We start from the raw sequence: 18,429 nt of genomic DNA, 5'->3' as shown, positions 1-18,429 counted from the left end.
TGCATAATTTAAGAGATATGACTGCTATGGAAATGTTTATTGATAGATGCTATACAAAATTAACAACTATAAATCCTATATTTTATTTCTAAGGATAACATTATTTTGTTCTAGGATTGCTCTTTCAGGCTTTCCCTGAACCATGAAAAAGATTTGTTGCAATTTGGATGCTACTGTTTATATTTTTAAGGCAGTATCTCAGTGATTGTATAAAATGATATAGATGACATCAAAAATTGGCATGGTTCATAGTTAAAAAATTATACACAGGATGATTCGGTATATGCTTCTTTACCCTGCTGGCACAGGGTTGCATATTTTGTTTTCCAAAAGCTAAGCAGTTCATGAGATTTAAACCATCTGTACACTAGATTAAATTGTCCAAGGCTTATGGGAATATTTGCAGATGTGCTATAAAAACTATAAACCAGAACGGATAATTCTGTACATAGGAAGGAGAAAAATGATCAGATTTACTAATCTTTATTATATAAAGAAATGTATCAGTAAAGTATTTATATGATAATTTTTGAGTGATAAATTCCCATTTTATCCTTCAGCTAGAATTCTTGCTTGATATCTGTATTATATTCTTCTTTATATAGCATGAAGGAGATCCGCACTTATAATTTATGACTTGAAAATTGGGTCAATAATTACTGGTGCTTACGGGTTACCATGGGCAAATAATATGCAGCAAATCTTTCTTGTTCTCCTTTTAATGGTCACAAAACAACTTTACCATAACAGTCCTTTCCTAACCATAATAACACCAAAATAATGAAGTATATATGGCTATGACATGAACTAATGTCCTTCCTTTCATAATTGCATCGTAACGGGAAGCATACCTTCTCTGTTGTGGTGCCTGTTTTGTGGAACAGCCTCTTCCCAAGATAAAGAATCCCTGATCCTGCTGGCCTTCTAGAAGGACGTGACCTGGCTTTTCCCCAGGACCTGGGGCCATGATGTTAATGGAGCTCTAGTGTGGGTGTGGATGTGCCTGGATACATCAGCATGGAGATTTAGGGTCTTGATCTAATTTCTCTTAATTGCTTGTACATTTGGATTTTTTTATATATTTGTTTGCTGCTCAGAGTCCCTCTGGTAGAGGGTGGCTATATATATTTCTTTAACAAATCAATAAAAATAAAAATCATTACACAAAAATGTAGGTGGATGGGACTTCTATCACAACGTGTATTTAGTCACTTATTCCTCTTGCCCTCCAGGGACAACTATGATTAGTGTGCAGCTAAAAGTATCTTTAGTCTGTATATGAACTCTGATATACAGATGAATATAGTATTTTATTATACAGATGTTCATTTTCAAACAAGGAAAAAAGAACAGCTCTTGCAAAAAGCTGAGCTATTCCAGTGTTTTTTCTCATACTGGATTCACTAACTAAAATTAGCAGATTCCTCCTGTATCACTTTCCAGTCAGTGATAAAGAAATTGGGATGAAACTTCTTAGGAAAGTTATTACTTGCTAGGATAGAATTTGTTTGTATTAAAAAAAACAAATATTTTTTCTGCTTGTTGGTTAAAAGTAAAATAGTTTATACAAAATGTCCTTTTAAATGTAAAGAAATGAACTAGAGTGATGCCTAAAGAAAATTCATGTTCAAGCAATATTGGTATATAGATCAATAGGCACCAAATTATGGGTAGCCTTTTGAGATCTGCAGCTTGATGAGAATAGATTTAACAGAAAGGGAAGTGAATAGGGTAAAAATGGTGGAATTGAAATCAGTATATTAACATGAAATTAGGTTATGTTGCTGTTCATGATTCATGTTAATTCTTTGTTGAAGCACACAGGTTCTTTCTCAACAGGAAAAAAAAGTCAAAAATTATCAGTGTTTAAAACTTGAGATTTATTTTGCATTACAAATCGAAGTATGGATTAAAAACAAATTCTTAATAGTAGCCAAATTGGCTGGTTTTACATGTAGTTGGATGGAAAGTATTATGTAAAATCTTATTTTCCAATGACCTATACTAAACTTCCTTCAGTAATAGAATCTCACTCCTGGAAAGATAAGGTATTTTCTAAGTTATGTGGAAAACAATGCAAACTATGTGACCCATTAAAAAATTACAACACAATACCTTTCACAGTCCACAAGATCTTGTACAAAAGCATGCTGAGGCATAACATTTCATTTTGATTAGAGAAACACTTGTCTTTTGTTAATTCAAATTGATTTGGATTCTGCTACCACTTTAACATCTGTTTGTAATGGTAGAATGTAAAGAACATGAAAGACATTATTTCTGGGAAAGTAACAGTCCAGATACTAATTCTAGAAAAGTTATATGTTATCGCCTTTGCAGTCAAGATAGCTAATTAAATAAGGGCTTTTCTTTTTCTGCGTTTCTCTGCATATAAATGATCTTTGTTTTGTTAGAGGACTTTGATATTAAATTTGCATGGCGATAGTATAAACAGCTGAGCAAAGATTAACAACTTTTGTGGCAAAGGTTGATGCCTTTGAGTCAAAATTCCTGTTGACTTCATGGGCAGGTCCACGTCCATGCAGTTTGCATGATAACATTGCAGAAACAACTTCCCCTTTATTTTTTATTTCCGGGTCTAGGGCTGACAGACAGTGACTGACCCAAATTACCCAGCTGGCTTCCATGCATAAGGACGGACTAGAATCCAAGTCTCCTTGCTCCTAGTCCAGCATGTTAACCAGTAGACGACACTACCTCTCTAAACAAACAGAACATAAGAATTAATAAAGAAATAGGAGGAACGTAGGAAGTTATTTTCAATTTTCCAAGTCGTAAAAAACTTCCCAAGCTTTGTTTTATATAACCTTTAATGGGTGGTGCAAGGTCTTGAAACATTAGGATCTAATGCATGTTCTAGAATAACAATTAGGGATCTTCCTTAAGGATAGAAGAAAAGTAGCTGGGAGAAGCTGGGTAAGGAAAGGTTTGCAGATTTGGGGAAAGGGATTTGGTTTCTTCAAGTGAAAAACTTGTATTTAGTTACTCTTATTTGGAATGCATATAGAATGATGGCTGGAAAACGAACTATGAATGTTGTATGAAAAGGTATTAGCAGATAAATTAATATCCCAAAAGAATTAATGGAAGGTGAATGTAATGAAAGAGAATGGGTATGCTGTTTGACACAAAATGAAAACAATTACATTATAGACTGCCATAGACTGTTAAGTTATAAAAATGGATGCTTGGTAGAACGATGAGAAAGAGGCTATGGACAAGGGAAAATGCATATAAGAAAATTATTGTTGAAAGAAAGAAGATGAGAGATAAGTTGTATAAAGTGTATAGGGAGAGAAAGGTAATAGCAAAAATGAAGGAGAAATTGCAATGAATAGTTAATTAAAAGAGGCGGAAAACATAATTTTGATGAAAATTTAAAAATGTTATGGAAATTGAGGAAGTTAAGTAAAGAAGAAACATCTAGCAAACTAAAGATAAATGTGTGAAATGATTTTGAATAAGCTAAAGTGAGTGTTTGCTGGAAGAGAGCTTAGACATTTGTATTGGGACATGTTAGAGTAGGGTTGGAACAGATGCTACAAGTAATATAAGGGACCCTAAGAAAAATTATGAAAAGGAAGAAATATATACTATGACAATGTTGAAAAAATGGCTGAGCTGCAAATGTAGGTGGTATAACTGGAGAATTGTTAAAATATAGGTGTGGTTTGCTTATAGAGCAGCTGTGCAACTTGTTTAACGAACACTGAATAAGGCATATGTGTAAGAGTTGTTCCTCAGAATTCAAGCAGTCATTATATAAATAACCCACAGCATAGACTCAGAAAGTCCCCAAACTAATGTGTGCATAGATGTTAGCTCTAAATGGAAAAAGATTTATTTATTGGAATTCTTATATCACTTTTACTCTCATTTGAATAAATCTTGCTAAAGAAAATTATTTAAGAGTCATGCTTGGGGAAAAAACCACGATCTACTAATGCTGGTAAAATTGATTTTCCTAGGCTTCAAACTACTTTTTTTTGAGGGGGGGAGGGAATGCATTGAAAGTATTCCAAGTCCATTTCTTATTCCAATTTTCCTGGTTAGCATAAGAACGGGAATGGAGAATGCCTGGTTACACAACGTTATAGTTTGCTTTGAAATATGTGTAACGTGCCAGTAAGCAAGCATGTCCTTATGTCTTAATGGGAATTTTGATTTCAGGAGTCCAGCCAGCCAACTAACTGACCCCTGTATCCAGTTCTGCTTTCCCATTTTTCTTTTCACATTCAACATTTAGGAGGTCATGTTGCAACTTCCATACCCGCTGGACTTCTTTTTTTTCAGTGCATGTTTTTAGCTTAACTGCAATGTGTATCTGCATAACTTGATTTCCTGAGGCTAAATTTCAGAATTGCTCTGTATGACATTTCTCCCCTGAATATGCTGTTAAAAAGAATGATCATAGGTTTTTAAAGGACTTGTTCTACTTTTGATGTGTGTTAGCAAAAATGCTGGGGGGCTTTGGTAATTTTTAGAACTATTGGGTAAGTGCAAAAGGGATTACAAGTTTTGAATATTTTAACATAGTTTATATTACTGTTTTTTCCATTCAAACTCTATATATATTGCTTAGAATTATCATTGCAACTTTGGTCCCCACTCTTTTTTTTTAATAAATAGCAGTCAATCTAGATGACATGTTTACCATTTTCATTGCAGAGGTTCTATTAATGAATGTGATCGTTTACACAGTGTCACTGTAGTATTGGCATGTTGAATAATTTAGAAGACTGTGGCAGGTAGATAGCTGTGTAGTGTCCTTGTTACTATGGCAATCTATTTGCTTAATGCAAATATAAGTCATTCTGACTATGTGGATCTCTAGACCCAGGAAACTTATCAGTAAGAATGCAGAATTCTGCCTGAAGCAGTTAGTTTTCCATGCCCGTATAGTGATTGGTTTGATCCTTATGGGCTGAATTTGTTTAATACCCACAAGGCACACAATTAGACTGTATGTGGCTTATTTTCCCTAACCTTTTGATGCTTCTATTAGTCCTTTTTCTGAAGTATTTTGTTAGATAGTTGACGGCATTTGAGATAGCATAAAATGTTGGAGATTTTTATAGCTATCATTTTTCTTTTTATTATAAAGGGCACTATTAACAGGCTTGTTAACTAATGGGCTCTGAAATGGATTGGGATTTTGTTACAAACTGCCTTCTGAGGACTCTGCAGTAATGGATACCTAAGATAGGCTGCTACTAGTCAAACTGAACCTGCTGACATTTATTTATTTAGGAAGGAAGGAAGGAAGGAAGGAAGGAATGACAGTTATATGGCCAGTCAACTCACTTGTGGTGACTACAGGCAGCTTACAGAGTGCCCTGCACTCTGCTGACTACCTCTGCGGCCCCCAGCTGACCTTCGCCGTCTCCTTCTTCGCACTACTGAGAGGCATGCCTGGCCGAGGCAGCTGCTGGCAGCAGATCCAGCAATGGGAGGAAGAAGATGGTGAAGGTCAGCTGGGAATGGCGGGGGGCAGCAGGAGTATGCAGAGGCAGAGTACAGGGCGGCCAAAAGGACAGAATGGGGGAAGATGGGTGGTGGGGAGATGAAGCTCACACTGTGGTCATAAATGTGAGCAGGCTGCCAAGCACCAGAATTTTGATCACATGACCATGGGGGCATTGCAATGGCCATAAGTTCGAGGACTAGCCGTAACTACCATTTGTTAGCACCATCGTAGCTTTGCATGATCACTGAAGAATAGTTGTTAAGTGAGGACTCCCTGTATTAGCATGTTGTGCAAACTCAATGTATCCATATTTCATAGAGTTAGTATTAAAGCATAATAAAGCTTCCAATGTATTATTGCAAAATAATAACGAATGTCCTCAAACTAAAGCTTTGAATATTTTCATAGTATATTTTGTATGTTCCTTATAAAATAAAAATTGCAAGTTCCCTTCTATGCATAATCTCAACACAGTTTTTGAAGTAAAAAGCTATTTGACCTATTATAATTGTATAAATTATTCTCAAAACAGTAATAATCTCAAAGTAGGCATGTTTCTAATGTACTGTTCGCTTGATACAGTTTAATGTTATGCTTTGGAATTTTCTTTCAGGCATTATAAATTGTGCTTATACTAAAGGACAGTATGATTTAATTTAACATTAAAACTGAGGCAATTGCATAGTTGAAGAAAATACACATGCAGATTTAACCAGTGTAATGATTATAAGTTTCACTCACTAGTTCTTAATGGGGTCATAAATACTGCAGAAAAGGTCCAGTAATGTGCTGTTACTGCCTTTTGGCATGGTAAACAAAATATTGCTTTAGCAAAAGTTATCCTTCATGTTTATTACCACAGTGTTTTTCAAACAGGTTAGAAAAGGCAAAGTTCCATTCTAAACTATGGGGAAATCTTCCCATTATTTCTGCTCTTGTCCATAACCTTAACAAAAAAAGAGAAAACTCTTCTCTCTCAAACCCTCTCTGCTGCCAGAGAATGCAAATGAGAAGCTTGGTGGCAGTCACAAATACTGGTTTGAATAACAAGCATTTACTGAATCCTGAATTTAGGATTTGCGGGAGGTTGGTCGACTTAAGTTGTAAATACTGCATTGGAAAAGAAGGGTTAAAGTAATATGAATAAATAAGCAGGTGCAGAAGAGAAAGAGATGCAGCCTCTGTTAGTTCATGTTCCAGAACCCAGAATTCAGGTTTCACAGAAGTTCCTTAAAATGTTTTGTCCATATTATCATAAAAGTGGTCTTCAGTTTTGATTTGGAAAAACAGTTTGCCAAAGCAATTTGATGACTGCAGATTACACTGTCGTTTTCACATTACTGCACAGCATTGCAAAATTGATCAAGGAGTATCATAACATTATCCAAACTACTTTTCATTCTTAGAAAGACCCCCCAAAAAAATAAATTAAGGCCATCATTCCTGAAGAGAACTAAACATCTTACGAGTAGGTAAAGACAGTACAAATAAGTATCCTCCTGGAGTCTATATTTAGCATAAGAATTGTGAAATGATTTGAGAAATAACAGATATGTGCATGGGGAACATTGTAGAGAAAGGAATAGGGGGTAGATGGGCGGTGATAAAATTTCACAAATAAATAAATATATCTGATACACCTTCATGTTAATCTCAGACTTGATGAATGACTTGTTATAAATAGGTTAATCTCCCAAGAATGGATTTTCCGGCAGAAACTAACATTTGTGCTTTCTTAATAGGCAGCCTCATATTAAATAATTATCTTTGAATTGCATTCAGATTGTGTTCTGAAGTCCTTCTTATATCATTTACGACAGCCTACTGCTCATATCTTCCATTTTTCAATGTGTATGCTCAGGCTCACTTCCTAGTACACCACAGAGATCATTGGTCTGTAACATGTTAAAGATGCTAGGGTGAAGCAGCATATTTTTGTGGTTTAGGGTTATATAACAAGGCAGTTTTGAATGTGTTACAGTGCAGTTAGAATTCTTTTGAAGGCAATGGAAATGAAAAAGTTTCTTTTAATAGTGTGCCTTTCTTTTACATTTTCTAACCAGCATGCCATTGTTGTAATATTGTAAGCATGATTTGCACAAATAAGTTCCAAAGAAATAATAGTTTACAAACCCTTTTACTTCAGCTGAATTTACATATAATACCAAGTCAGTTGTATGGTAAACCTTAGATAATGGTTCAGTTGTAATGGCTTAGTCATTAAAATATGGTTTGTACAATACTGAGCCATAAACCATGATTTAAAAATCATATACAACTGAGTTTATTCATGTGTAGCACGCTTGTAGTTCGATGAAAAGAGATAATTGACATGCTGTTTATAAAGTTTCCCTTGCTGTGGCCTAGATGGCCTATGACTTAGAGAAGATCCTATTTCTGCTTAAATGCTAGGTATAGAGGTGGTGTGCCCAGAGTTCCCAGGTACTTTGTGATTAGGTTGCACTTGTTCAATTCTTCTGAGTATTTTTGGTTCTGTGCAGAATTATTGGCAATAATTTGAATTCGTGTATCATGTCCAGTATATTGATTATGTGCTGTCAAGTTGATGCTGTCTGTGAGCAAACATAGATTTTTCTCCAGGACAGATCAAATATATATAAGTAGTCTGCATTGGGATCAATTGTACAACATTATATAATGTTGCTTACTTTATAATGTTGGATATTTTTATTAAAATTGTTGCTATTAAATGTAAATGGCTAGTTACAGAACATACAATGATTTTTCCATTTTATTTTGACTTTGTAGAGATAGGCATGATCTCTTCTGTGGTATGAAAAGAAAATTGTTCTGTAGAAGCATTACAGAAATAATAGTAAAAGATCATTGCAGGGTGTCATAAATTCCAAACACTGTCACTGTTAGATCATAATTATATCTTTAATGAATCTGTCAAACAAAGAAAAGGAAGAAAAAGTAAACTCCTTCTAAGATCTAGTTGTTATACAGATAACAGAAATAGGAAAGGGAAGATTACACCTTGGTAGCCCATACTTGTTATAATAATACAGTTCTATCTGGCAAATATATATTTATAATGCAGGATTCAAGTTGCTGTGTAACAAGAAACATACTGTTCCTTGGACTTTAGTGCTTGGGAATCTAGCTAGAGTGCCACTGTGTTCCCTGTACGGTGCCTGGATATTCAGACACAGCAATTACAAATGATCCTATGTTGTATACTACAAAGCAATTAGCACATGCTAGTAAATATTTACTGTTTATTTTTGATAAACATGCCAATCTATTTTCATCTCTCTCAATGTTAATACATACTTCCTTATAATAGGGCCAGGACTGAAGGAGTTTTTTTCACAATTCTAAGTTAGGAACTCTTATTTTCCCTTACCTTGCTACTCTGAAATTCCTGCATGTATTTAAGTATTTCCTTCATCTAACAAGTACCTAAGGGAAATTGAAAATGAGTTGCCTGCCGTATCATGTAGGTTTGAGCTGAATTGCTCTGATTCTTGGGGATTTTAATTATCAGATAATCCTTGAGTCTCATTTCCAAGGATTAATGGAACCAAAAACATGCATACATACATACAAACGATTATACTGTTGATGTATCTTATAAAGTAAGGTGGGGGGGCAGGAAGGAAACTGTTTTCTCTTGTGGAAAAGATAGAAAGGAAAATCACTTTTTTTCAGTTAACCATAGCAGTTAGGGTTGCTCAGTGATCTGTATTCAAAGGGCAAAATGTAATTTGGAGTACATATGGGTATGGATATAGCACCTGCTAGAAACACATTAAACCAAATGCTTACTTACCTGGGATCATGTCCCAACTGATTTATGGTTTTCTCACAAGTCCTACTTTCATACTATACACACAAATGGTTCAAATCACATTTTGCCCTTTGAATACAGATCTTTGCAAATATTAATAGCAATACCATAAAAACAGTAAAAACTAAGACCATTTTTTAAAATAAAAGGACAAGTACATAAAACCAATCCAAAACAACTTGAAAAGACCACATTCACAAGCCATTTTAATAATTGCTTATATTATCCATTCAGTTTGTTAACATTTATAGTGTAGTTTTCAGCAAAGAGGATTTTTGTGTTCCCTTGTACAGAGAACAGATGACTAATATTGCTGATAATATTCAGGACAATAAACATTTGTATGGGATACATTACTTTTGCTATCAGACTTTTGCAAACAAGATAATTTAACAGCTTAAAAAATCAGTTTTGGGGGGCTCATTCGTTTTTTCATGGGAGTGCATTTTTCCTCATTGCTGCTGTTAATATTTTTTAAAGGAATTCATGCAGTTTTTCATCCATCTCGGAGATGCTATTTTTTAAAGATCTGCTTGTTCCTGCTGCTGTTAAAAACTATTGCTGATTGATTTATGATTGATTTTACAATATTTATAGCCTGTTCCAGTCAACAAGGACTCTGGGCTGGGTACAACAAAGTCATAAAGGAGAAAGAAAGAAGTTTAGATTAGTGTGAGCATGTTTCATTAGTGTAGAAAAGTAATGGGTAGTGTGTAATCTGTTGTAAGGAAAGTTAAGAGAAACAAAGCTTGAATGCAGTGGGAACAGAAACGTGTTTGATAAAATAGGAAGCCATAGGGTCCAGGATGAATGAGTGTTGAAAGAATGGTGATTGAATACAAAAATAAATGGCCAGGATGTTGATGTGAAAAGAGACAGGTGAGAAATTTGAAGCATTAAAAGCAGTATATGGAGTAATATATGGAGCGCTGGAAGCAAGGATGGTTTGAAAAGTTAGGAAGTTATGGACAGATACTGTATAGTGAATGGTAGCTGTCTTTTCATCTCCCCATCACCCTTATTTCATGTTTTTAATTTCTTTGGCTTACTATTTTTTACTTGCTTCTGCACTTTGCATAATGTTGCTTTCAGAAAAGGAAAAGCATGTGTTTATATATGATCTCCTGTTCTGTTTGATTGATTTTGCAACAAACCTGCAACAAACCTATCCTACCATTCTGAAAGTAGGCAAGACCACCCTCTTGGCTGTTTGCACTCTATCCCCTGTTTTGTTCCATAGACATCCCCCAACAGGAAAATGTTACCAAAATTATGTGAAAAATGGCAAATTATGGCAGTGACATTTTTTTCACAAATAAACAGTAATAAACAGTGTTAAACGTCTGATATTCTTAATGTAAGGAGGATTAATGCAGATATATTACTGAAACCTTCAAATCCTTCCCTCCCAAAAAAGATAGGTGGAGGGGAACTGAATATTCTGGCTTTGCCTCTCTGGTGATGTCACTGCGTTACCCCTGCAACTATGGCCCATTTGGCCCTTAGAAGCTGAAATCTGGTTATAGAGAGAGTAATGCTCCACTTTAAAATGTACACCTTTGAAAACTGGAAAAGCCATACAAAAGCTCAGAATTTTAAGTTTTCATCAGATAGCAAATTAAACATTATATTTGGTGGCAATGTTTGGAGGGTATCTGGAGGCCATGTCCAAGGTTTATAGACCTACAGTTTATGTATAACAGAAACATGGAATTAGTTACAATAAGATTTTATTGTGTGTGACCACCGAATGATTGCTAATGCTTCTCTAAAAAGTTAATTTGTAAGGTTAGTAGAATGAGTGTGCATATTTACTTGGGTGTAGTGGAAAAAAACTGTTCTCCATAAGGTTAGATCAACATATTATGTCTTAGTTACCGTACTTGTCAAGCAGCATAGTAATTAAGATGGTCTAGTATCAAGGTGGCTTACCAAAGACTATATATGAAGCAAGGTTCATAATAGTTAAGATTTGAATAGCAAGGCATTCTTCCTTTTCCATTAATTTGACTGAGGACATAGGGTGGTTGCAAGAATGGCAACATTTCACAGCTGGAACAGCATCAGAGAAAATCCTCTCAAGTCTGAATCATTGCAGAGGCACAGCTTGTCAGCAGTCAAGTTTCCAGGCCATGGCAAGGTAATGTGTGTTAGATCTATCTTGTATCCACGATAGAATGGCCGTGGGAGAACTGAGGAGCTATGGATTTGGAGGAATATTGGAGGAGGGTGGATGAGCCCTGATAAACCAGGGAAGACATGACCCAGCCTAATAAGACTTAACATGACAGCTTCAGAAGGAACAGGCCTCAGTTAGAGCTGGTCTTCCTGCATAAAACCTGGGCTCCAGCCCTATCCCTCTCAAACAGGGTAGAACTTGATTCTCCAGAGCTGAGTTATATGCAATACTAAAGTGATTTATGGGGAGCAGAGGTCGTTCCAGAGTAAACTGGAAGAAAGGGGAACTAGTCAACTATTTCTAGATGTCCATTAAGCAAATCCTACTCTTTACCATTTTCTGCTTACTTGAGGTCCTCTTTATACTCACAGAAAAATGATATAAAAATGTGGGACATCCAAAAAGGTGTGAAGAGACAAAATGGAAAAAGGAAACTGATTACTTCCCCAGCAGTGTCTGATACAAGGAGAGTAAGAGGGGGCTGCTGTCTCTTGCTTGAAATCCTCAAAGAGCCATGAAGACATGTCTGAAGCCCATTTTAGTAGAGTTCAGGTCAAGGAAGAGCTCATATTTCAGATAATGACTGTCCATAGCGTGCAGTTCTACTTCAGAGGTTGTTTAATGTTGTCTTTTTTCCAGTATAAATAAATCAGCAAAGGCTCTTAATCTGGAGCTAAGCTCCAGCAACCCTATAGTAAGTGCCTGCAAGGTATCATAAGGTTATGCTGGGATGTTCCATATAGGCTCCAACTTAGGATGCTATTTCCAGACTTCTTCAAAGATACAAGCAAGAAGGAATGGGCAGAACCAACCAAAACTAGGCAGCCTCTGTACTGGCAAGAAGCTGTATTTTTTTAGACAAGATCATGCAATGGCTGGCTACATTTAGCATTGATGAGTCAGTATTAGTTTTGATTTCCCCTAAGCTATTATTCCAAGACTGGGAGGAGAGGTACTTACTGATCCTATGTGGCTTAGATTGGACACACTTGTGAAGCAGAAGTATTGGAGATCATCTGGGCTGCAGCTTTCTCCTCTGTCATTGTCAGAGCTCAGTGATGTGGACATCTGACCTTCTAGAAGTTCTGGCAGAAACCAAATATTATATGAAGAAGATATCAACAAACTATTCAGAGCAGCAGAAGCCATGGCAGACATGTCTATGGATTACTTACATATGTATCCAGATCTGTGGTTTCTGGACTATCACATGGTGCGGCCTGTTACTCAAACACTGGAAGGTGAAACACCAATCAAGAGCCAACCTCATGGTTATGCCTTTCACAGAGAAGAAGCTAATTGAGGAGTTGACTCCGTCCTTTTGAAAACAAAGATAAAAAGAAATCCTTCTCCTCAGCCCTGAAGAATGATAAGAGCTGATATGAGGGAAAACCATCTTTACCATTTGATTCCAAAGACCATACCCCAATTTTTTTGGAGGAAAAAAGAGAAAAAGCCACTGTAGTTACCAGACCTGCCAACACAGATAGCCCTAACCAGCAAGGTAGAAGAGGCAAGAACCCAGGAGAAAGCCCCTCACATCGATGCCACTGTCAGGTGGCAAAAATTTTGGTGCAACTGGGAGCACACATACAAAGCCAGATGTGTTTTGGAAACAGAGGAGGATATGTTTCTGTAACAAGAAAACCAAGTGACAAATTCCTATCATCAGGCCATATCCCAAAACAAAGAGAAGCAGCTCACGATGAAGGAAACAAGTTTCTTAAAGGTCACTAAGTTTCTCAGATTTGAATATCTATTTCAGATGGGCCTCAACCCCAGGGAGACAGCAGTGGGGATGTTCATAACCAAAGCCTACCAAGGTGAATCCAGAACAAAGAGTTTTTATAAAAAACCTACACAGCTAATGATATGGATGGAGAAATTATTAGCAGTATCAGCAGAGAACACAGAAAGAGCAGTGAGCATCACAGCCAACTGACTAAGATGCAAAGCTTGCCCCAGGAAAGAATGAATCATCTGGATATTCCTGAATGTCAGCAAGATGGGTAGTTCCTTTGGTCAAACTGTGACAGTGGACAGTTATATGAAGTACTTCTCCCAATTTTTGAACAACAGAGCAGAGGGGATTGATGACTTTCCGTAGTTGGAAGGACTGCTGTACAGTATGCTTTCTACCAATGCTAGTACTATCCAAACTGATAAGTGAAGATGCTAAGGGAACAGTTTACTTCAATTGTCCACTTCTGGCTCAGAAGATTCTAGTTCTTCAACTGAGTGGAGAAAACTGAGGTGCTCCTACGGTGTATCCCAAGGTGCCTTGACTGGCTACAACCTTGCAACCTTGCTGGAAATTGAATGGGAACATCTCTTGAGTCCCTTGCCTGTAAAAGGGTTTTCGTCATGCATTCAGTAAAGAACATAAGCTGCGCTTAGGTGGAGTCGGTATATGTGACGGAACAAAGGATTTCCTCCAAGTGACAGTAAGAAATGTTAATCCTTCTTAAGTCTTTTAATTAGAAAGTGTAGAGTTAACCCTTTCCTGTAGAGTCTGCCTTTGATTGTTGGAGAGATCCTTTACAGAGACATCCTTTCCAGCCAGCATTTATAATCACTAAAAAGGATTTTTTTTCTCTTTCCTTTCCTTCCCTGTCTTTCCCTTTGTACGTTTCCACCCAGTTTTCTTTCCTTCCTTTCTCAGTACAACTGTTGTACCTCTTCCCCTTACCTCCAACCTGTTTTGCTCCTCCATATTTATTCTTGTCCTGTGTGAGAAAGAATAGTAAGTACAAGCAGAGAGCAATTGGTGAGTGCTTGGACAAGTCCATCCAGTTTTCTTGGAAATGTTTCCAGAAGTGGTTTGTCATTGTTTTCTTCCCAGGGCTGGGAGAGAAGGACTACTGCAAAGTCAACCAACTGGCTTCATGCTTAAGACTGGACTAGAACTCACAGTCTCCCGTTTCTAGCCTAGTACCTAATTCAAATGATATTTATTTTTATCTTGTCCCTGATTAAAAATGTGACTTCTTCACCCACCATAAATATATGCACATGGCACACTTGTGTGCACACACACACAAATACACGAACACGTACAAGTGTGTCATGTACATACATTTATGGTGAGATAAAGAAAACTTCAGGATTGATTTCAGCTGCAGTCAGCAACCCTATTTTAAATGAGTTGTATAATGCATGTCTGGGGGTGAAAATGTGGGAATTGAACATACATCAAGGTACCAAGTTCTTGATGATTCTTTGAGAGAGTAGTACTTTATACTGCTGCTTGAATCTTCATTATATGAAAGAGATAATACTTTGTTTTTTGTTTATGTATATAAACAAAATAGTATTCAAGCATATAAATTTATAATAAACTAAATTGAATTCAGAATACCACTTCATTGAATCCAAGGTTTTGTTTGTCTAGAGTAGTTTTCTATCCCCTTCTCTCTTGCAGCTCTTCAAAAGGAAAACTGTCCTGAGTAGCAATAGCTTCTAGTGGCAAGTAGGAACCATTCGAACTTTAATGAATACAGCTTGTACAAATGTGGAAAGAAGGAAGGGTTGGGAAATATGCTTGTATAAATAGATTTATGCAAACCTTGACGCTAATATATTATGTCCGTAACATATTACATTTATCTGAACATACATGGATACTTCAATTACACACAAGAACTTCTTTCTGCTTTTATAACAACATTTCTCATCAGTACATAATGCTTTCATCCTGAGTAATTTAATATGCTGTAATTTCACACATTTTGTCACTACTGACAAGAAAAATCAAGTATTTCTAAATCAGTAGTTGTTTTGGCCAGAAATTCTTTTCATATTTGGATATATTTGATCTCATTATCTAAATAAACAATATTGTCTTACAGTGAAAAGAAGAGAGATTGTGTACCAAAGTTAACTTTTGTTCCATTTTATATTCTTCCAGTTAATAGATTCTTCAGAGGTTTATGAAAAGCACTTATCTCTTTGAATCAGGAACTCAAATCTACTACATCCATATGAAAGTATTTTTCATTTGAGAATGATTGATGACTTTTCCTGTAACATCTTCCCGACTGTAGTTCACTGCAAAGGGATTGTAGAGTTATATAGCATCCACAGTGTCAAGCATTGCACAATATATGAGAAAATACAGTCTTGTTTATAGAAGCAGAGCCATTATGGAAGGTTACAGTGTTCCAAGCATTTTTGAGATCCATTTATGTTTCTTGTTTTTGTCTTCATGTTATAGTCCATGTGCTTTATCTGGATTATTCTGAATTCTTTGCAGATCAGAGATGTCTACCCACATCTTATGCAGTGATTTGCTACACATGTTGCAAAGGAAATTTAATATGACCTAGTAGAGTTGACCGTTGAAGAGTTTATGATGTCCACAGGTGCAAGTGGGAAAAAATCCCATCAGGCTGTAAGCCTAGAAGGAGTTGACCCAGAAACCTGCATGATAGTGTTTAAAACCCACTGGGCACAGGTAATGGCGCTCAGAGAGCTTTTCTTCTTTTACTGATCTTTAATGTTGATTCATTGTCAGGAATCCATTTAAACCATTAGAAAATAGCTTGTATTGTCAGAGTACAAGCCAGTCCCATATTGTACAATATTAACTGACACCGAAATAAATCTTTATTGACTTGAAAAACTGTAAAATCTGCTACTTTATTTTTTTTAATCATTGTATATTAGGGATATAAAAATCAGTTGAATAAACTCAGGTTCTGATTAAGATTGCTAGGCTCTAGTGCAAGAAATAAAGCCCTTTATATATAATTCTTGCATTTTGAATCTTCCTGGAAGTTCAGTTCTTTGCCTGGTTATGCCGGTTAAATCCTATCAAAGCACTATTTATGCTGATAGGCTGCATTAACATATTTAGAACATGCAATTTATTATTTCTGAATTGTGTATGGTTTAATTTTAATCAGTTGTCTGCACTGATTGCAGAGGCCCACATACATTTGCCAAATGAGACCCTTCCAGTGTGGGTATTAGTATCAATGTAGTATTTTAACACCTTATATTTAAGCTACTGAACCTCTTTAAATGTGCTTGCCCGTAAGTGAGCTAAGAGGATATTGGGTATTTAAGTTCAGGTGACCAAGAACATTCTCAGTTGCTCAACTTTAATGGCTATATGTTGGTGTCATATGCTGAACCATGTGCTGTTGCTCTTAAGTAGCACAATTGGTTGGATTAGCCATTTTGGCAGAGATATTGCAAATAAGTAATGCATAAGCCATTTCCACTCATTAATCCATAGCTTCTCTGTTACGATCCATTTGGAATGTTCAGAATTATTATGAAGATATTTGTTCATAGATAGTTTTTTATATATTCAAGATTGTAAGAATGACTCCATATTTTAATGCCTATTGTATTATCAAATATGTGTTATTTCATTTTTCCATAGGTTGTGAAAATCTTAGAGAAGCATGACCCCTTAAAAAATATTCAAGCAAAATATGGGACAATTTCTCCAGATGAGGCCAGCACTGTTCAGAACTATGTAGAGCACATGCTCTTCCTTTTAATTGAAGAACAGGTAAAAGATGCAGCAATGGGACCTATCTTGGAGTCTGTGGTTACAGAGAATATCATGGAAAAGCTCTTTCTTTGGAGTCTCAGGAGGGAATTCACTGATGAGATGAAAATTGAGCAACTGAAAATGTATGAAATGCTTGTCACACAGTCTCATCAGCAGCTGCTGCATCACAAACCCATCCTAAAACCATTAATGATGTTGCTGAGTTCTTGCTCAGGAACTACCACACCAGCTGTTGAAGTTGAGCTGGTTTTTCTTCTCAACCAACTATGCTCAATCCTAGCCAAAGATCCATCCATTTTGGAACTTTTTTTCCATACCAGTGAGGACCAAGGAGCTGCAAACTTTCTAATTTTTTCTCTCTTGATTCCTTTTATCCATCGAGAAGGGACTGTTGGCCAACAGGCTCGTGATGCACTACTTTTTATAATGTCTCTTTCTTCAGAAAGTTGTGTGGTTGCTCATCACATAGTAGAAAATACTTTTTTTTGTCCGGTAAGTTTTTTCTAGCTATTCATTCTGCCTTCCAAAAATGGATTCCTTTCTTAATGAATGTTCAAGTTAAGATTTTGCATAAAGGAGAATTAAATTTACTTATGAATTGTAATTTTATTATCGCTATGTAGAAATTCTAAATGGTATAACTGGGGAAAACTGAACTTGTTCAGAAAGCCTGTCATTGAACTAGGAAGTTAATTTGTCTTAACTTAAACATTAAACTTAATATTGGATGTTCTAAGAATAATGCATATCAAAAGCTAAGCTTGTGTATTAAATTGTGTTATACTGAAATTTGATTTGTCAGCAGAAGATGAAAAGACCGGCCAATTAATTTATTGCATACCCAGTGCTTGTGATTTACTGAAGATAATATAAATATGTGATATTTATCTTACTATTATTTACTCTGGCAATTTGCAAATGTCTACTTAGAAGTATGCCCTTTGAGTTCAGTGGAACTTACTAGCAGGTATTATGGCCCCATTGAATGTCAAATATTTTGTCAGAACTGCCTTTTTTTCCCAGTTCTGCATCCAGAATTTTGGTTGAGTTTTCCTTTATAGGAGATTCATCTGAGTTTTTTCCTAGAAATACGAGACAGACAGCTTAATTGTACTGAATTCCCGGGGACCAAACACTAGTTACTTTCTGCATCTCAACTCATCACAACAATAACCGTGATGTTTCAGCGCAACTTTGCATTAACTTGTTGTATTTCTTCATACTAATTCCTGGCCAATTGCTGTAAATGTCTTCATTTTGTTTTCAGATTTAAGTAATTATTTATTTTGTATAACAAATATTATACAGATAAACATCTCTCAAAGCAATTAATATTAGTAAATAAATATGAGATATAAGCCCTTTTTGTAAGCTTACAAGTTTATAAGAAAGGACAATGAAGGAAGAGGGATGAAGGGAAAAGA

At 36.0% G+C, this 18,429-nt stretch overlaps 1 protein-coding gene across 2 annotated transcripts in view; it reads left to right on the top strand.

Moving 5' to 3' along the window:
- Positions 1-18,429, top strand: part of FHIP1A (FHF complex subunit HOOK interacting protein 1A) — a 91,004-nt gene that overhangs the window by 19,125 nt on the left and 53,450 nt on the right. Inside the window, exons 2-3 of one of the 2 annotated variants that reach the window (XM_063309992.1) lie at positions 15,734-15,934; positions 16,871-17,497. In XM_063309992.1, coding sequence (XP_063166062.1) covers positions 15,830-15,934; positions 16,871-17,497 — 732 coding nt within the window. In that variant the 5' untranslated portion in view covers positions 15,734-15,829. The remainder of the gene's footprint in view (positions 1-15,733; positions 15,935-16,870; positions 17,498-18,429) is intronic. The other variant, XM_063309993.1, reaches the window with a different exon arrangement.

The sequence above is a fragment of the Candoia aspera genome, chromosome 8, assembly GCF_035149785.1.
Source record: "Candoia aspera isolate rCanAsp1 chromosome 8, rCanAsp1.hap2, whole genome shotgun sequence".
NCBI lineage: Eukaryota > Metazoa > Chordata > Lepidosauria > Squamata > Boidae > Candoia > Candoia aspera.
The sequence above is the reverse complement of the archived record's forward strand: the minus strand, read 5'-3'. Positions and strand labels throughout refer to the sequence as shown.